Source organism: Papilio polytes, unplaced genomic scaffold (assembly GCF_000836215.1).
Source record: "Papilio polytes unplaced genomic scaffold, Ppol_1.0 DF824269.1, whole genome shotgun sequence".
Classification (NCBI taxonomy): Eukaryota; Metazoa; Arthropoda; class Insecta; order Lepidoptera; family Papilionidae; genus Papilio; species Papilio polytes.
The window spans coordinates 4,533,564-4,551,593 of record NW_013524935.1 but is presented as its reverse complement, the minus strand read 5'-3'; the positions used below and the strand labels follow the sequence as shown (position 1 = coordinate 4,551,593).

The 18,030-nt window shown below is 33.7% G+C and overlaps 1 protein-coding gene across 3 annotated transcripts in view; it reads left to right on the top strand.

Moving 5' to 3' along the window:
- The window catches only part of LOC106108884 (RILP-like protein homolog), a 39,063-nt gene that overhangs the window by 1,712 nt on the left and 19,321 nt on the right, over positions 1–18,030 (top strand). For all 3 annotated transcript variants that reach the window (XM_013290218.1, XM_013290200.1, XM_013290210.1), the window contains exons 2-3: positions 3,127–3,244; positions 6,221–6,360. In XM_013290218.1, the coding sequence (XP_013145672.1) occupies positions 3,127–3,244; positions 6,221–6,360 (258 nt within the window). The remainder of the gene's footprint in view (positions 1–3,126; positions 3,245–6,220; positions 6,361–18,030) is intronic.

Sequence of the window (18,030 nt, the reverse complement as noted above, 5' to 3'; positions counted from 1 at the left end):
TATAATTATGTGATCTTGTTTGTACTCAGAAAAATTAACCTTTAATAAATTGTTTCCTATAATATAATGTAGTTATGCACCTGTTAGGTAATTTATCTGTTTTCTGTATACTTGTTTTGTTTTCCTATGTAATTGTGTGAATAAATTAGCTGTTGTGTATATATAAATAAAAGAAAAAAAAATTGTACAGTTTGAGAACCACTTATCTTCTTCTTCTTCTTTTAATGTTTAGTGGACCCCATCGTTATTTCGATTCTATTCGTCAAGGTTGAAGATAATTAAAAGTATATAAAACAAGACTAAAATTTTGAGTAGCAGTTAACTAGATAGACGGAATCCAATGTGATTGACAAATGACCGGTAGCTGAAGATATCAATCAAGGCACTGTAATAGGACAACACCAATGTTACTAAACCACTTATCTAAATGTTGAGAATGCAGGATGTTTTACAAGTTGGTATCTATGTTGTTAAATGTTGATTTATTCTGTCAAATCATACTTTCTTGCAACTTTTCACTATAGAAAGTTGCTGTTAAAGATAAAATATATCAGAGAAATTCCATAGTTACATGTCTTCTTGAATTATGGTATTAATAATGTCTGCAACTTTGTGATTTAACTGAGAAAGGAAAAAAAAGGAAAAGGAGATTTGTTCCGGATGATCAGGTTCGCAGATCATCATCATCTGAGGCACTACAGCCGCGGTTGGGCCTGGGCCTGGTACAGTTAACTTCTCCAATTCTGTCTATTTTGGGCCTTTTGCTTCTAGCTCTTGACGCCGATGTTCTTAAGATCGCGTTCGACGTCGTCTAGCCATCTAAGTTTCGGCCTACCACGCGCTCTACGTCCATCCGGCTTATTTTCCAACAAGTAGGAACTCTGCAATCATCCATGCGGGCAACATGTCCTGCCCAGCGCAGTCGTCCAATTTTGATGACCTTGGTGATGTTAGGCTCTTTATACAGGTTCGCATATATTCTATGTATAATCGTCTATTCCTGTTCTATATACCTGGAGCGAATTTATGTATGTATCGAAAAACGAATTTAAAAAAAATTGTAGTCTGAGACACAGACTGGACTAATTTGATGGGACTTTAGACTGATGCACTCAGGAATATAGGCTAGTATTAATGAAAATAATGCTTGAAGTGTTGTGTACGAAGTTATAGCTTAAAAATGACGTCACTAACATATAAAACAACATAGTGAACTCGACTTTTTAGTCATCATTGGAGGCACTACAGCCGCGGGTGGGCTTGGGCATGGTCCGGTAAATTTCTCCATATCAGTTTATCTTGATGCCGATATTGTTAGCATATCGTTCGACATCATCTAGCCATCTTAGTTTGTTCCTCCCGCGTGATCTATACGTCCCTCCGCTTGATTCTCTAATAAGTGTTTGGGCACTCTGCAATCACTCGTCCTCGCTTCATGTCCCTCCCATCGTAGCCGACCAATTTTCATGGCCTTGACGACATTTGGCTCTTTAAATATTTGGTACAGTTCATGATTGTTCAAACACCAACATACATTCCTCGACTTTTTAGCAGTAGTGGTAAAAGTTAGTAAAATATATTCCTTGGACATATTCATGTGCATTAGTTTGTCAGGAGCCAGATGTTTGCGTCCGCATTTAACATTCGAAATCAATATTGAATCAAGCTCATGTATCCTTGTGAAAAAATAATAATTTTGGTTATGAAAACTTATCCTTGAATTGCGTTTTGTGTAACATTACAAACTAACTGTTGCTCGCGACTTCGTCTGTGTGAAATTAAATAACATAGCCTATGTAACTCATTGATAACGTAGCTTTTTAATGGTGAAAGAATTTTTGTAATCGGCCCAGTAGTTTTTGAGTTATTCTAGTAAATACATAAATACAAATCTTCCTAATATTAGTAGTAATAGATCAACATGTTTGTATTGTGTGGAATTTGTTAATAATTTAATAAAACACTTATTTCTTAAAATAGAATTTGTTTGCGAATAAAAATAACGAATGTTTTAAAAATAGTTAATTCGATATTATTATACGGATAAAGAGCATATTTAAATTCACGATTAATTTAGATATTTGATAAAGCTATTTTTATAGTCTTATTTTAAACACTTCACATTGTAAGATGCGCTTACAATCTGACAGACGTAAGAATAGAGGAATTTGGATTTTACGGTTGTGCACCTTTGACTAAACTCTCACAATTGTTTTGAGATTGTCCATTGTCAATTGTTTCGCCCATTCAACTGATTTACACAACTAAAATCGAGTAGTGTGCACAGCTCATAGGAATCAAAGTCAGACTAAACAGTTGTGCGATAGTTTAGTCAAAGGTCTGCGCGCGCTCTTAATATGGCCTCATTTAAGACGCTGTTACAGATTTTTAATGTCGTTTTAGTTTTATATTAGTTTTTTTATATCATTTGTAGTATATTAAAATTATTATAAAAATATTTGAGAAATGTATATATGTAACAAATGAATACATGCAATACATTCTCGGCTTATGTAAATTTGCATATGTAATTACTAATGAAAGAAAACGACAGGTCAGTGCCCGTTCTCTTGCATTTTAATGCCGGCTAAGGGCCTGTCCCACCAAATTGTAAATTGTCTTACAATCCAACGTGTAAAATATATGTTGGAATTTCGGATTTTGTTCCCTTATCTGACAGTAATGTCATTTTTAAGCTATCTGAGCCAATCAGCCAGTGGTGGGACAGGACCTTAGTATTTATGTTACTTCCATTTATGTGTGATTCATTATGAAAGAATTTAATTGAAGTTACCTTCAATTTATAATCAATATTTAACTTGTTTGAATCCAAATTCTTAACCTTATAAAAGCAAATTTACTAAAAATCTTAGAAGTAAACGAAATTGGTCTCTTTTAGAATCTATGTTACTAATATTATAAATGCAAACGTTTAGATAGACGGATGGATGTTTGTTCCAGTTGGTAGCCTAAACTCTTGTACGGATCTTGATGAAATTTGGCACAGATGTAGAATGTGTTCCAGAAGAACACATAGATTACTTTTGTTTTTTTTTTTATTTTCTGCGGATGGAGTTTTAAGCGTTGAAAATATTGTTTTCATTTCATATTTGACTTATTTGTCAGGAAATAGAAGCTATCGAGGAGCAATGGCGGACGGAGTCTGCGGATCTAGTGACCGCCGTGGCACGCCTCCAGGACGAGAACAAACGACTGAGACGGACTATAAACGCACCTGCAGATGGTAAGTTACCTTTAACAGTATACCACTTATATACCGGTTTGCGACATTGAAGTGTTATTATTATTGTTGGGTTTTGGGTCATAAGAAACACACACGAATGGATTGATTTATTGAAGACGAGCTTTCGTCCGCGACTCCGTCCGCGTGGAATTAAAAAAAAACAAAGTGAGTAGCCTATGTGTTCTTCCAGACTATCCTCTACATCTATGCCAAATATCATCGAGATCCGTTCAGGCGTTCGGGCTGCAAACTCTAACAAACATCCATCCATCCATTCATCTAAATTTTCGCATTTATAATATTAGTAAGATTTTATAAACGATAGTGACATTTATATGGCGAGAATCAAAGAGTAAGTCGACACAGATAAGTCAATAATTATCATAGATCAATCGAAACAGAATACAGAGTAAAAATAATAAACAAATTGTTTCATTTACATTAATTTTGACAGTCATACATCTGCATTACTTTAGAACTTGGACAAACATATCCTTTTTTTTAAATGTATAAATGTATGGGTGAAAGATGGTATGGGTTTAGTAAGCCCATATTATGTGCACTTATTACAATCTCAAGTAATAATTTATTTTACTTTTCTTGGTAAAGATCGAGATGTCTTCCATCTTCTAGATTTGATAAAAATGTAATGTAACGTCAAGATTATTGTTTATCAAAGAAATAAGAAAAATGATTTTTTTCTAACTGCAATGACTTGATTAAATTTGTAAATAATTTCTTCTATACTATTACATTTCATAATAATATTATAAATGCGAAAGTTTAGATGGATGGATAGATGTTTGTTAGAATTTGTAGCCTCAACGGCTGAACGGATTTCGATGAAATTTGGATGATAGTCTGGGAGAACACATTGGCTACTCACTTTCGTTTTTTTTTAATTTCACGTGGACGGAGTCGCGGGCGAATGTTAGTAATATCATAAAGAGGAAAGATTTGTATTTTTGTACGAATTGAAATAACTCAAAAACTACTGGGCCGATTTTAATAACTTTTTCACCATTAGAAAGGTAAATTTATCTGTGAATAACATAAGCTATTTTTTTTATTATTTTTTAATTTCACTCGAGAGCCACAGTTAGTATACAATATTTTTATAATCATTCTTTTGTATCTACGTGAGATGCCAGAGAGGTCAAGTTACTTACGGACCGTTCATCAGCGTTATTTGAGAAGATAATGCGCGCAAAATGGCGAGTCCCCTTTCTAGATAAAGTCTAATGGACCGTTCTCACAGATCCGGCACAATTTTTATTCTGTCTAGCTGTCTGAAATATAAAATGTATGTAAAGAAATTATTATTTATTTTATTTTAGAATTGTGTCAAAACACTGTTTCTAAACGAATGTGATTGGTTGTGTGTGTGCCTATTGTTGATTGGTTGATTCTAGAAATCATCTTAAGGCCAAAAATGTCGTCATAATTATAGTGAGTAAAATGTGAGGAAAAAAATTGATAGTATAGTAACATAAATGTCGTTTCTTTTTGCAGAGCAACACATTTATTTGAAAACTAGTTATCCGAAATAGAAATCTTATAAAACGACATTTATGTTACTATATCATCCTTTTCCTCACATTTTACTCACTATAATTATGACGCCATTTTTGGCCTTAAGATGGTTTCTAGAATCAACCAATCACCAATAGGCAATGACATTCGTTTAGAAACAGTGTTTTGACACAATTCTAAAATAAAAGAAATATTAATTTCTTTACATGTACATTTTTAGAACGAATATGTTCATGTTTTATATGATTGAATGCGTTGTGTCCGGTTCAATTGAAATAATACCAATTTAAAATCTGGGTATTGTAGAATATACGTGGATGATAACCTTCTATCTAAATCTATACATATAATAAAATTGCAGTGTCTGTTTGTAATGTCAAAAGAAAAATTCCAGATTTCGAGAAGATGATATATTTGCGTTGCTGATAACGAAAATCACATTTATAAGTTTTTTGTCTGTCTGTCTGTCTGTCCGCAAGCCGGGTTAGTTCCGGGTAATCTCCGAAACGGCTGGGCAGATTTCGACCGGACTCACTGAAGGGTAGTTGACATAGACGAGCATATTGTAGATTACTTTTTATCCCGGAAATAGCTACGGTTCCCGCGGGATACACTGATTTCGTTTTTGTCTTTCGACGCGGACGAAGTCGCGAGCAAAAGCGAGTGTAAAATATAATTACGACCACATAAGCGTTGTTCACTGACTAGCGCGGTGGTGGGCAAGGATGAGAAATCGAAATCTTATTTTCTTATTTATTTGTGATATTATTAGTATTAAAAACTACAGTAATTCAATTGTTATATAACAAATTAGCTGTTGCCCGGTATATCGTCCGTGTGAAATTACAAAATAATAAAAAATAGCCTATGTTACTCACATATAAATTACCTTACTAATGGTGAAAGAATTTTTGATAACGTCCCAGTAGTTTTTGAGTTTTTCAATACATACAAAAATCTTTCCTCTTTATTATCTTAGTATAGATAAGTAACGGAGAAACCTGTAATATATGTGCTTTTTCACCTAGTTGCTATAAACTTGACGGATTTTATTCTTTCAATATCACTAACAAGCGTGTGTAATAGACACTATGTTTGTAAAATACAGGTCACTGAGTAATTGAATTAGGTTTTGTTAGGTCACGTAACCAGGCGCGCTTCAAGTATCAAATGTCTAGATTGTTATCATAACTAATTGGTGCAGTGTCCAGAGAATAGCCTAATTTAATTTTGTTTTCATGTGGAGTTGCTTCACGAAATATATATAAAACATGTTATTAATATAATTTTATCAATACTAATATTTTAAAGAGGAAAGTTTTGTATGTATTGAAATAACTCAAGAACTACTTTGCCGATGTCAATTTTTTCACCATTAAAAGCTATGTTATCAGTGAGTAACATAGGTAGTTCCTGAGATATAGTATTTGTAATTTCTCCTAGGTACGAGTGCTCCTCCGTCGCCGGCACGAGAACACGACCAGGAGGTGCTGTCTCGGCTGAGCAGCACAGCAGAGAAGCAGCGCGCCACGCTGCGTCATCAGGAGGTCCAGCTGCAAGAGAAGCAACAGCTTATCGAGAGTGTGAGTGTATATTTATGTTATTAAGTTATAGCGTTACTCATTAAGAGCGTCGGTGGCTCAGGGGTTTGAGCACTTGACTTGTAATCCACAGGTCCTCGGTTTCGCATCCCGACATCTTTCAATGTAATTTTTAAATTTGAAGTTGTAGTTCTTAAATACTTAAATACGTCCCCACCAAGGGGCTCGCAGCCTACCCTAATAAGGGGTGACTAGGCCATAGTCAACCACGCTGGCCCAGTGCGGGTTGGTTGACTTCACACATATCTTTGAATTTCTTCGCCGATATGTGCAGGTTGCATCACGATGTTTTCCTTCACCGTAAGAACGTCGGGTAAATTTTTGTACATAGGAAATTCGAAAAATCAAAAATCACATTGGTACATGGCGGGATTCGAATCCAAGACCTGTAGATTACAAGTCAAGTGCTTAAACCACTGACCCACCGACGCCAGTCCAGTATAATGCTAGTATTATATTAGTTATGGGTTGATGGATGCGAGTATTAGATACTGTATATTGAACACGTATTCAATTCTGAAGCCTTAGTTTGTTATAAGTATACTTTAGGACCGCAATTCAATCCTAAATCTTTATATCATGAACGTATTGTACCAAAGTCATTTCTATTACTCGGTAATAAGGTTTCAAATTGAATAATAGTGTTTTCTTATTTCACTTTCGTTGTATCGCTTCGAATAAATCGATTCTGAGTTCGTGCAAATAACTGTTCGCGTGCGTTTAACAGCGGTGTTTCAGCTTCGTATTAAATGAACTTGGACGCAATAGTGTTTTTGTTCACAATTTGTTTTATTATAAGAAATAAGCAACAGTTATCCAAATATTGCTGGGTATAAACAGTAAATAATTAGTAAATATGGTCACGTATTTAAGAGCACAATTACCGTTTATGATTAGATTATAGAAATGGGTTACTAACTCCCGTTATTTCGGGAGCTAAAACAATCCAATAGTGGAAAGAAACCCGTATCTTACGAACATCATATTTGTAAATGCCACGACAGTTTAAAGTTATATACACACTAGCTGTTGTCTGCGACTACAGTATTAAAAAACAAACCAACTATTAAAAACAAAAAAACGTATAACCCTAGGGAACCCGATATTTTTCAGCGATGAACCGTAACCCATTTGTTACTTCAGACTTTTGATATCTATGCCAAATTTCAATAAGATAATTATGTTGAACCGTTGCCGAATTATTGAGTAAATATGAATAAAAAATTGACATATCCCACGAGAACCGTAAATATTTCCGGGATTAAAAGTAACCTATGAGTTCTTCCAGATTATCCTCTACATCTATGTTAAAGTTAGGCTACAAACTCTAACAAACATCCATTTATCTAAACTTTCGCATTTATAATATTACTAAGATTTAACCTATTTATGTATTTAGTAAGTACTAAGAGAGTTAATATTTAACATAGTTTATTAGCCTTAGTTCCAAGGCAATGTGCGGAATCTCGTCTCGAGGAGGTTGCGGTAAAACATGCTGTTTAGTTGAGAATCTTGAGGAATATTTCACTCTTGCACACAAATAGTTAAGATGTTAAAGTCTCTTAAAGCCCCTGGCATTTTACTCTAAACTTTTCAACGTTTGATCACTATAATTTATCAATACTAATATTATAAAAAGGAAAGATTTGTATTTTTGTATGTATTGAAATAACTCAAAAACTACTGGGACAATTTTAAAAATTCTTTCACCTTTAGAAAGGTAATTTATCTGTGAGTAACATGGGCTTATATATTGTAATTTCACACGGGCGAAGTCGCGAGCAAGAGCTTGTTATTAACAAAATGTTTATTAGACTTCGAGTCTTTCGTATTTATAAATTTAAATTTGTTGCATTGAATATTTGTCGAAAGTTTTGAATGCGCGAAACGTGTGCACTCTACCAACGCTCCCTGGCGACTGTCGAAATAGGATAAGAAAATACTACAGACGAGTCATGAACTCATGAGTCGATGTACGCGATACGATGTCGAACGATGTCCCTATACGTCACGTGACCGGTTCATTGTCGGACACGATTAAAAGCCCTACAATGGAAACAGGTCTTTAACTAGGGTTTCTTTGTAAGATTATTGATTAATAAAGTTTTAGTAAATTCGTTTGTTACTACAGCTACCTTAAAAAGATAACTAAAAAGAAAATTTTATTAGTAATGCTTTCGCTCGCGACTTCGTCCGCATGGGTTTAAAAAACAAAACTAAGTATCCTATGTGTGCTTTCAGATCTATGCCATGCTACATCTATGCCAAATATCATCCAGATCCATTCAGCCGTATAGGCTACAACCTCCAACAAACATCCATACATCCATCTAAACTAACTAATAATATTAGTATGATTCTAATGTGAGAGCCATATTTTATTTCGTATGTTTTGCTTTACATAACGTAACTATTAGCTTGTGGTCTTACCAAAACTCTGTATATACATTTTCCACTATTTTGTTACGTTATCATTCCGTCTAGAAGTTTCCAGATCATTCCACGACTTTCGCGCCATCTGTTCAAACAAAGTAATTTAGTTTGAAGTTCTCTTTCATCCAGATAAACCAGAATTTTCGTTATTGTCTAGAGTGTTTTTAATGAAGTTATTTGAGAAAATGTTTTTTTCGTTTCCAATGGGTTACCTGCTACCTAATTAGCCGGTTTAATTAAATCCAGCTTTGAGTTGTTTTCTTGTTGGGAAAGGGTTGTTTCTGAGTTTGAACTTCTTAGACTCGACCCCGAGCATACTTTTTGCTTACTAAAACTTTGAAGCATATTTTAGTTATATTATTTAGTTTATAAAGAATGAGATTTACCTTATAAAGGCATATGTTAATCACATTAAATAATATATTTCATTACCTCTTTCTTTATAATTGATTTGACTATTTTTACTGCACGTCTGAGGGCTTATTACGATTCGTGAGAGTGTTTTCGTAACGTCATCGTCATTCAATTTTGTGTCGCCCCTACCGGATGTAAAGTATACTAACAAATCTTATTACAATTTTCGACGGCGTTATGAATACGTTCTCGAAAATGGCGTTTTATTCGTGATAGACCCTCTGTTCAACTGTACATTTGGTGCCCCAAGTCTTGCCGTACATTCACCAACCGTTAATCAATTTATCGATTATATAGTGTCCTTGAAATATTAATTTTATATCAATGGTGTTAAGGTTTAAATTCCAATAACCGTTCCTATTATTGGGCTTCTTTTTGTGCACGTGATTTTTTTCTGTTCACTTTTTTTTTAATGAACTATTTTGTGTATTAGTAACCTTTGCCATTATGCCAACTGTCTAATGTGGAGTCTATTTTGCGAAATATTAAAGCGGATTTACACTGCTAAACACATGTATTTTTGTATTATTTTCAAAACGAGTGTGAAATCTATTTTAAGAATTGTTTTGCTACTTTATATGTTTATTTTTTCTTCTTTATAAAATCTAATTTTCTGATAATCCTTATTGGTAATGGGTATAAATTATTTTTATAGCATTTTTATCTTAATGTACTAAACTTGAAATATTTAAAAGAACATATTTTAGCACTAATTTCAATATATCTTTTTTATTTCAATACCTTTTCATTCATTTTTATTCCCAAAAAATGATTTTCTTGGCTTCTGCCAGCCACTAATCGCCAGCCGTCAGAGTTAAACACGTATATAAACATCTTACTAATATTATAAATGTCAGTTTAGATGGATGGATGAATATTTGTTAGAGTTAGCCTAATTGTCTGAACGGATCTCGATGAAATTTGTCATAGAAGTAGAACACATTGGCTACTTGCTTTTGTTTTGTTTTTATTAGTTGTTTGTGTTATCGGGGTAATACAGTTAGGGCCTGTCCCACCACTGGCTGATAGGTTCAGATGGCTTTAAAATGACGTCACTGTCACATAAGGGAACAAAATCCGAAATTGATTATTTTCAGACAATTAACAATTTGGTGGGACAGGCCCTTAATGTATTATTAATCTCCTGTCAAGAGCATTATATAACAAATGCTTTCGTATATTAAATTGTTAACGTCTGAATGAAGACCAATGGTTGCCGGGAACGCATAATTGCAAATCATCACTCATCGAGACGAAGGAATTTATAATGGAGTGTTCTAAGTGATTCCATAATCATTTATAAATTCTCGCGTTTTTATTTTCTCATCGCTTATTAAGTTTTTTTTTGTGAATGATATTAGTTTTTAAATTTGTATATTTAAGTATAATTCATTTGTTTATCTATAATTATCTTACTAATATTATAAATGCGAAAGTTTAGATGGATGGGTGTATAGATGGATGGATGGATGGATGGATGGATGGATGGATGGATGGATGGATGGATGTTTGTTAGCGGTTGTAGCCTAAACGGCTGAACGGATCTCCATGAAATTTGGCACAGGTTTAGAGCATAGTCTAGAAGAACACATAGGCTACTTTTTATCCCTGGAATAGTTACGGTTCCCGTGAGATTCATTAATTTAGTTTTTTAATGTTTACTCGATCATTCTGCAACGGTTCAACATACCTTAATGAAATTTGGCACAGATATAAAACAAAATTACATGGGATAAGCTTCATCCCCGAGAATTGTCGGCTTCCCGAGGGATACGTAGCTTTTTGTAATTTATATAGTTTGTATGTTTTCTATAATAATACTACGCGGACGAAGCCGCGGGCAACAGCTCGTCTATACTAAAATTATTATAAAGATTTGTATTTTTGTATGTATTAATATAACTCAAAAACTACTGGGCCGAGTTCAAAGGTTCCACTGATAAAAAGCTGCGTTATCAATGAGTAACACAAGCTATGTTAATTTTAGGTGGACGAAGTCGCGAGCACCAGCTAGTAGCCTATAAAATTAGATCTACGACATTTTCCAAAATGTCAATGTGTGGCATTTGATGCCCCATTTATGGCATACATTGAAATTATTAACATCTCTAGGGAAGCCTTCGCTATTTTGGCGGAATCAGGTAGCCGCTTGCTCGTTTGCCACCTTATGTTATAAAAAAAGAACCCTTTGAACGATATGAAGTTATGGTTTCATGTTTTACGTCATTTTTCACCTTTTTATTGCGAATTTTATGATACACAAAACCTGTATGGTGACAGGATCATGTGTTTAGGAAATATTAGATTTTATAGAATCTCGAAGTCGACATTATTATAGGAAAGTTTGAATATAAAACATTTATTTAACGATTCATGACTGTACATATAAATACATGACAATTTATAAGCAAATAAAGAACCCATGTAGACTTAGTTGTATTTTGAATTATTAAAAGCTAGCTGTTGCCTGCGACTTGGTCCGCGTGGTATTACAAAACATACGAACTATATAAATAACAAAAAGCTACGTATCCCTCGGGAACCGGACATTTCTCGGGGATGAACTCCCATGTGTACTCCAGACTTTGTTTTATATATGTGCCAAATTTCAATAAGATATTTTGAACCGTTGCAGAATGATCGAGTAAACATTAAAAAATTAATTTAATGAAACCCACGGGAACCGTAACTATGCCCGGGATAGAAAATAGCATATGTGTTCTTCCAGACTGTGCCTTAAACCTGTATCAAATATGATGGAGATCTGTTCAGCTTTTTAGGCTACAAACGCTAACAAACATCAATTCATCCATCGTAACTTTCGCATTTATATTATTTATCATTATTATATATTATATGATATATGATTGTTATACCTGCAAATGGGAATTAAGTAATCTGTCTAATTTTACAAGGAATTCTCCCTAAAACCTCCAGTATTCATTAAAACTTGTCCAGTTTTAAATATATTTTGTACCCTAGATTATGGGCGTGAGTTTCGTTCTTATATTTAAGTAATTATGTTTAAATTTTTATACAGATTTTGTTTACTAATGGCATATTTAATTGCGGGCAGCGCGGATTAAAACAAATTCATAATGTGTAAAGCCCTTGTTGGAAAGCGGGTCAAGCGGGGCGTTAAGTTCTCGCCTGAAATTCCCAGTATCGCGCTTGTTTTTCTTTTCTCTTACTTTACGTATTGTTCTGAATTTAACAACAGACAAGAGCTGTGATTGTTGTTTGTTTTACGGTAAACGGTACTTTATTTTAATGCTAGTTTGACAATTCAAGGGTTCATCTATAAAGGAATAAAAAAGTAAAATATGTCGCTAAAAATGTTGTATGTTATTTACTCTTGTTCGCGACTTCGTCTACGTGAAATTATTTAACTATTTACGACTCCAAAAATCAAACAAAAAAATGGGACTCACTTGCAAGCATTACCTTTCGGATAAAAAAAGAATCATCAAAATCGGTCTACTAGCGGCGGAGTTATGCCGTAACACACTTAAAAAAAACAGACGACTTGAGTACCTCCTTCTTTTAGGAAGTCGGTAAAAAAATAGAAAAGCCTATGTTACTTACCGATAACGCAGCTTTTTAATATCGGCCCAGTAGTTTTCGAGTTATTTCAATACATACTAAAATATAAATTTTTTCTCTTTATAGTATTAGTATAGATTATAATAGTTTTTAGTAATGATGATTTTGTACAAAAATTATCAATAACTCGTGATATTTGGTGCGTAAAATGCGCCGATTTATTATCTCGGTAGTACAAATTATAATTAAATAATGATTTTTATAAAATAAAAGTTTGCTTATGTCTGAATCCCTTAAAATCAGATTTGTTGAATTTTAAACATACAGATATCGACTCGACCAAAGCTTGTTTAAATAACGAGAGATTCTATCAGAAAATACAACATTCATTAATGTTGGAAATGTATTTTTCGTAACTGAAGCATCATCCCGCCTCCACTTATATAACGAGCAAAAATTATTATGAAATCTCAGTTAAAGTCGGACAAAAAATAAAAATCCAACTATAAAGTTTTTCATCACTTTCTATTGATGTACCTGTATCGGTGTAAATATGAATAATATTGAAAAACGTTTTTGCTGGTACAAAGATTAAACATTTATATAGATAACCATAGATATACATATTGTTACGAGCGTGAGGGATAGCGTAAACGCCTTGAACATTTCTGCGTTAATTTATTCACGACTTAAGAGACAGCGATTCACAACATTCACACAGTTGTTTCTTAAATCTTCGCGACGCACAAAATACAGGATCACTAACATAGCTCAATATACACAACACCACCGTCACTATAACACTTGCACTTTCACTCCGCGGTCACTAGATCTTCTTCGCAATTCACTTGGGACTTCTTCACAGTTCACTTTCCACCGTATCACTCTCCGAGTCACAACTGACTCCCCTTATGTACCCCGAATTTTGATCTTCTTTTCGTTATTCATTTGTCATTTTATTCCAGAACTTTCTCGATAGTTTTGAATATTCGAGAAGCCGTTTCGAATGTTCGAGATATCTTTTCACGAACGTCATTTTCGCTACTCGCGGCGATCGAACATTCTGGAAACTGCTCGATTATTCTACTAATATGTTTTTCTGCTACTCATCAATAGATGACGTGTGATACGGTGTACCAATATTACAAAGAGAAAAGGTTTTGTATTTTTGTAATTTTATACAATTAATATAATTGTTACTAACGCGATTAACTTAAAACCTCAGAGCCACTCATCCCGCCAGGATGGCGCGATATTACGTCTATTGGCATTTGACAGCTGTCAGATAGGGATGGAAGTCTATGTCGATAATCTAGTGTAGCGCCAATCCTATAGCGCCGTACTCATTTTATTCTTAACAGTTTGTATTTAAATAACTCAAAAACTACTGGGTCAATTTCAAAAATTCTTTCACCATTAGAAAACGACGTTATTGCTTAGTAACATAGGATATATTTAAAAATTTCTACGAAGCCGCGTGCTTTTTTTTTGTATTTATTAAAATACGAGTAGATATGCCGGCATTAGATCCTAAAGCAAAGCACATTTTTATCGCAAACAAAAGTGAGCTTTATGCAATTGTAACAAGGTTTACTATTCACGTTTGTTTTTATAACAAAAGACGTGGTAAGTAAAATTATACCTTGTTTCAATACTATAGAGTTTTTATTTGCGATAAAAATCTGCTCTGCTCTACGTTCTGGTCAGTCAAAACTACCACTTTTATGTAGGGTCCTTATAAATGTGGCAGTCAATTTTGGGACAGCCCTTTGCGTTGGACCAATTCATCTCTACCGCTGTAATTTATATAGAGTGGTACCGTGGTCAATCTTTGAAGAGAGATGTTTTTTTTATAAATGTTTCGGCAATGGAAACATGTAATGGCGAACATTTTCAGCCGCGTATCAAATTGCGGCGTCCGTATTGATTGATTGTGATGAATTGGGATCGGGTAACGACGCTCTTGTGTTGGAACGTGAGCTTACGTTATACGTTATTTATTTATAATTAGGGTTGGCACTTTCGTGTTTGTAAAGCAAAGTTCTTTAGTTACTGGATTTAATGTATTTCGTTATCCGTTAAGTATTCAAATAGTAGGGATTTTAAAGTCACCTAACTGGTTTTTATTGATTTTTTTTTTAATTTAGCAGCCCTATGTAAGGAACGATAAGACAGATATTCTATATGTTTGTAAAATGTTCACCTGCGTTCAAGAAAAAATGTTTTGTAGTACTTTTAAAGACTTGGTTTCTAAAATTATGTTTTGCTCGGAAGTTTTCCTAATTTCTATTTACGAATGAGGCTTATTTTTATATGACACGTGTATTATCGAGATTGTATGACGTCACGAGAACGTATTTCGATATTTTATAGACAAAATGACTGTTTTAAATTTACTTATACTGTTTACTTTAGTGACTAACTCGGAGTTTTGCCAAATAAAGTTTCCGTTGAAACAGCGAGTTCCCCCAAACTATAAATTAACTTAAGTGCCTATTGGCTTTAAGTGTAGGCAGGAATATGCCAATTTTTTTGTCGTATTTATTATGAAAAATAACTGTAAATTAAAGTTTTGCTTCTGAAATATCGACTGAAAAAATAATTTCACGGGTTCCGTTTGAATTTGAATGACTAATAGCCGGTTTCCCAGCTTCTTTTAACCCCTTTTGGTTCGATAACTTCATGAAATGTGTTTCTGAACTACTTAACTCGACTTTTAGTCCGTTGAATCTTATATTATTAAAATGAGAGATTCGTCTTTTTTCTATGTATTGTTATAACTCGAAAATTACTGGGCCGATTTTAAAAATTCTTTCACCGTTAGAAAGGTTATTTATCTGTGAGTAACATAGGCTATATTTAATTTCACGTAGGCGAATTCACGAGCAACAGCTAGTGATAAAATTAATGGAAACTTCAGCAACCAAGCATTATTGAATTTTACTGTACAAACGTACTTTAAAATTGTATTTTATATACGAAATAATTTATTTAAAATACGTTAAAATATTTTGTCACTTAACATATTAACAAAAAATACTTGGGTATATCTCGTGTGCAAGGTCTCATAATTTTGCACGTTACGTGAAAATTTTAACATCCAATGTGGATTATGCAAAAGCACACACATAATGCGAGGGCACTAGAGTTTGAGAGTAGGTTTTTTCACGTCGGGAATGTTTTCAACTATACTGCAATGTTTTGGCAAACATTTTAATTATAACATGACTTTACATTTGAAAATAGTTAAACTTGGGTTTAATTTTTGGTCACCTGAACTCAGATATAACGGCTGATAGAGATGTATGGAAGAGCAGCACATACTGTGCCGACCCTATAAGGGATAAGGGCAAGTTGATGATGATGAACTCACGATTAAAAATATTGTTCTAAAACATTTTAATATTTTGTAAATTTAGCTATCATTTATTTTACTGCTAAAATTTGTAGATGACTTCAAAATACCATGAATTATGCTTAATTTAAATAAAACAGAAAATATCTATAAGTGCTTCATTAACTAATTTTGCTTTTGTCAATTGTTTAAAAAAATAGTCGTTTTTTATTAATTTTGTCATCTTACTTATCTATTCTAAATTAAAAAATTACTGTGCCGATTTCAAAAATTCTTTCACCATTAAAAAGCTACGTTATCTGTGAGTAACATAGGCTGCGTTTTTAATTTTTTTTTTATTTCAAGGGGGCGAAATCGCGAGCACAATCTAGTTACTAATATGAATACGACATTTTAGATGTATAGATGTTTGTTTGAGTTTATAAGCCTAAACTGCAGAACGGATTTCGATAAAATTCGGCATATATTTAAAACATAGTACAGTTACTTTTATTTTTAATTCCACGCGGACGGAGTCGCGGGCGAAAGCTCGTCTTTCATAAAGCTTTTTATATAAAATGTTACAAAGTGCAATTTTTTCCATTCATAGCAAATGTTTCTACATATAAAGGCGACCTTTACTGTAGCTGAAGCTGAGATTTTCTAAATGAATACCATTCAGTTCATGGAGGTGTACTTTTTTAAATAGGTCAGCGAGTTTTGAACAGGAAACCAGCTTAATTTGTGAACTTTGTTGTATTTTAATGTTAGATAAGCATAATCTTATTAATGAAATTATAAAAATTTTATTTTATTGTTTACATTTGTCAAATTATCAATTACAAATGTCAAAATGACATGACATGATGACAATCTTGCTTTCTTGATGTTGGCAGTAACTTATGGTCTCTTTTACACATTAGGGTTTTTATCCAAAATATTTACCCCTAAGTTTAATGACGTCAAAATATGTAGTCTAAAGCGTGACGTAAGTATAGGGCTTTTTATTAATACAAGAATTATTCAAAAATATGCTGTGTTTGCTGACATCTTAGGCAACAAAGAAGTGTGTGTTTACGATGTTTAGATGGACGTTTATTACTAGCTACAGTGTATAAGAGATCTCGATGCGATTTCGCACAGATTTAAAATATTGTCTGCAAGAAACATTGACTACTTAATATTTTTTTACTATTCTGGCCGGACGAAGTCGCTGGCAGATCACATCATCAGACGTTTTATCTGAACGATTCGACGAAAAAAAAACGAATGGAGTACGTCCTTTTTTAAAGTCTGTCAATAAAACTGAACGTATGTAGGCTTCGTCTCATCAATGTAAAAGGATTATTATGTTTAGCTGAAATGTATTTTAAACACTATCTAAGTGTTATGTTAAGGTCTTGTTTAATCCTACAAAGGCGTAAATACCGACGTAAAGGCACGCGGAATGGCAATGATGTCAGACAATTACCTGGCGCATTGACGTCAAACTGCTAACATAATGTGCGAGAGTTGGGGATACATTTTATTTGTAGTTAAATCTCTCGTAAAATTTATCTTGTGATACTTTAGATTGAATCATCATCTCCCCTGCCTTATCCTACTCCCGTAGTGTCGGCGCACCGGGTTTTCGTCCTCCAAAGCACTCTATCATCTGTCATCTCAGTCACGACTCCCTTCTTGATCATGTCACCTTTCACGCAATCCATCCATCTCTTTCTTTTCAATACTTTAGATTGAATGTCTTTTATAATACTGCCATTGTCTTAATTAGCCGTTTTTGACCGACTTCCCAAAAGAAGGAGGTATTCAATTCGTCGGTATATTTTTTTTTTTATTATTTTTTTTTTTTATGTGTGTTACGGCATAACTCCGCCGCTAGTGGACCGATTTGGATAATTCTTTTTTTATCCGAAAGGTAATGCTTG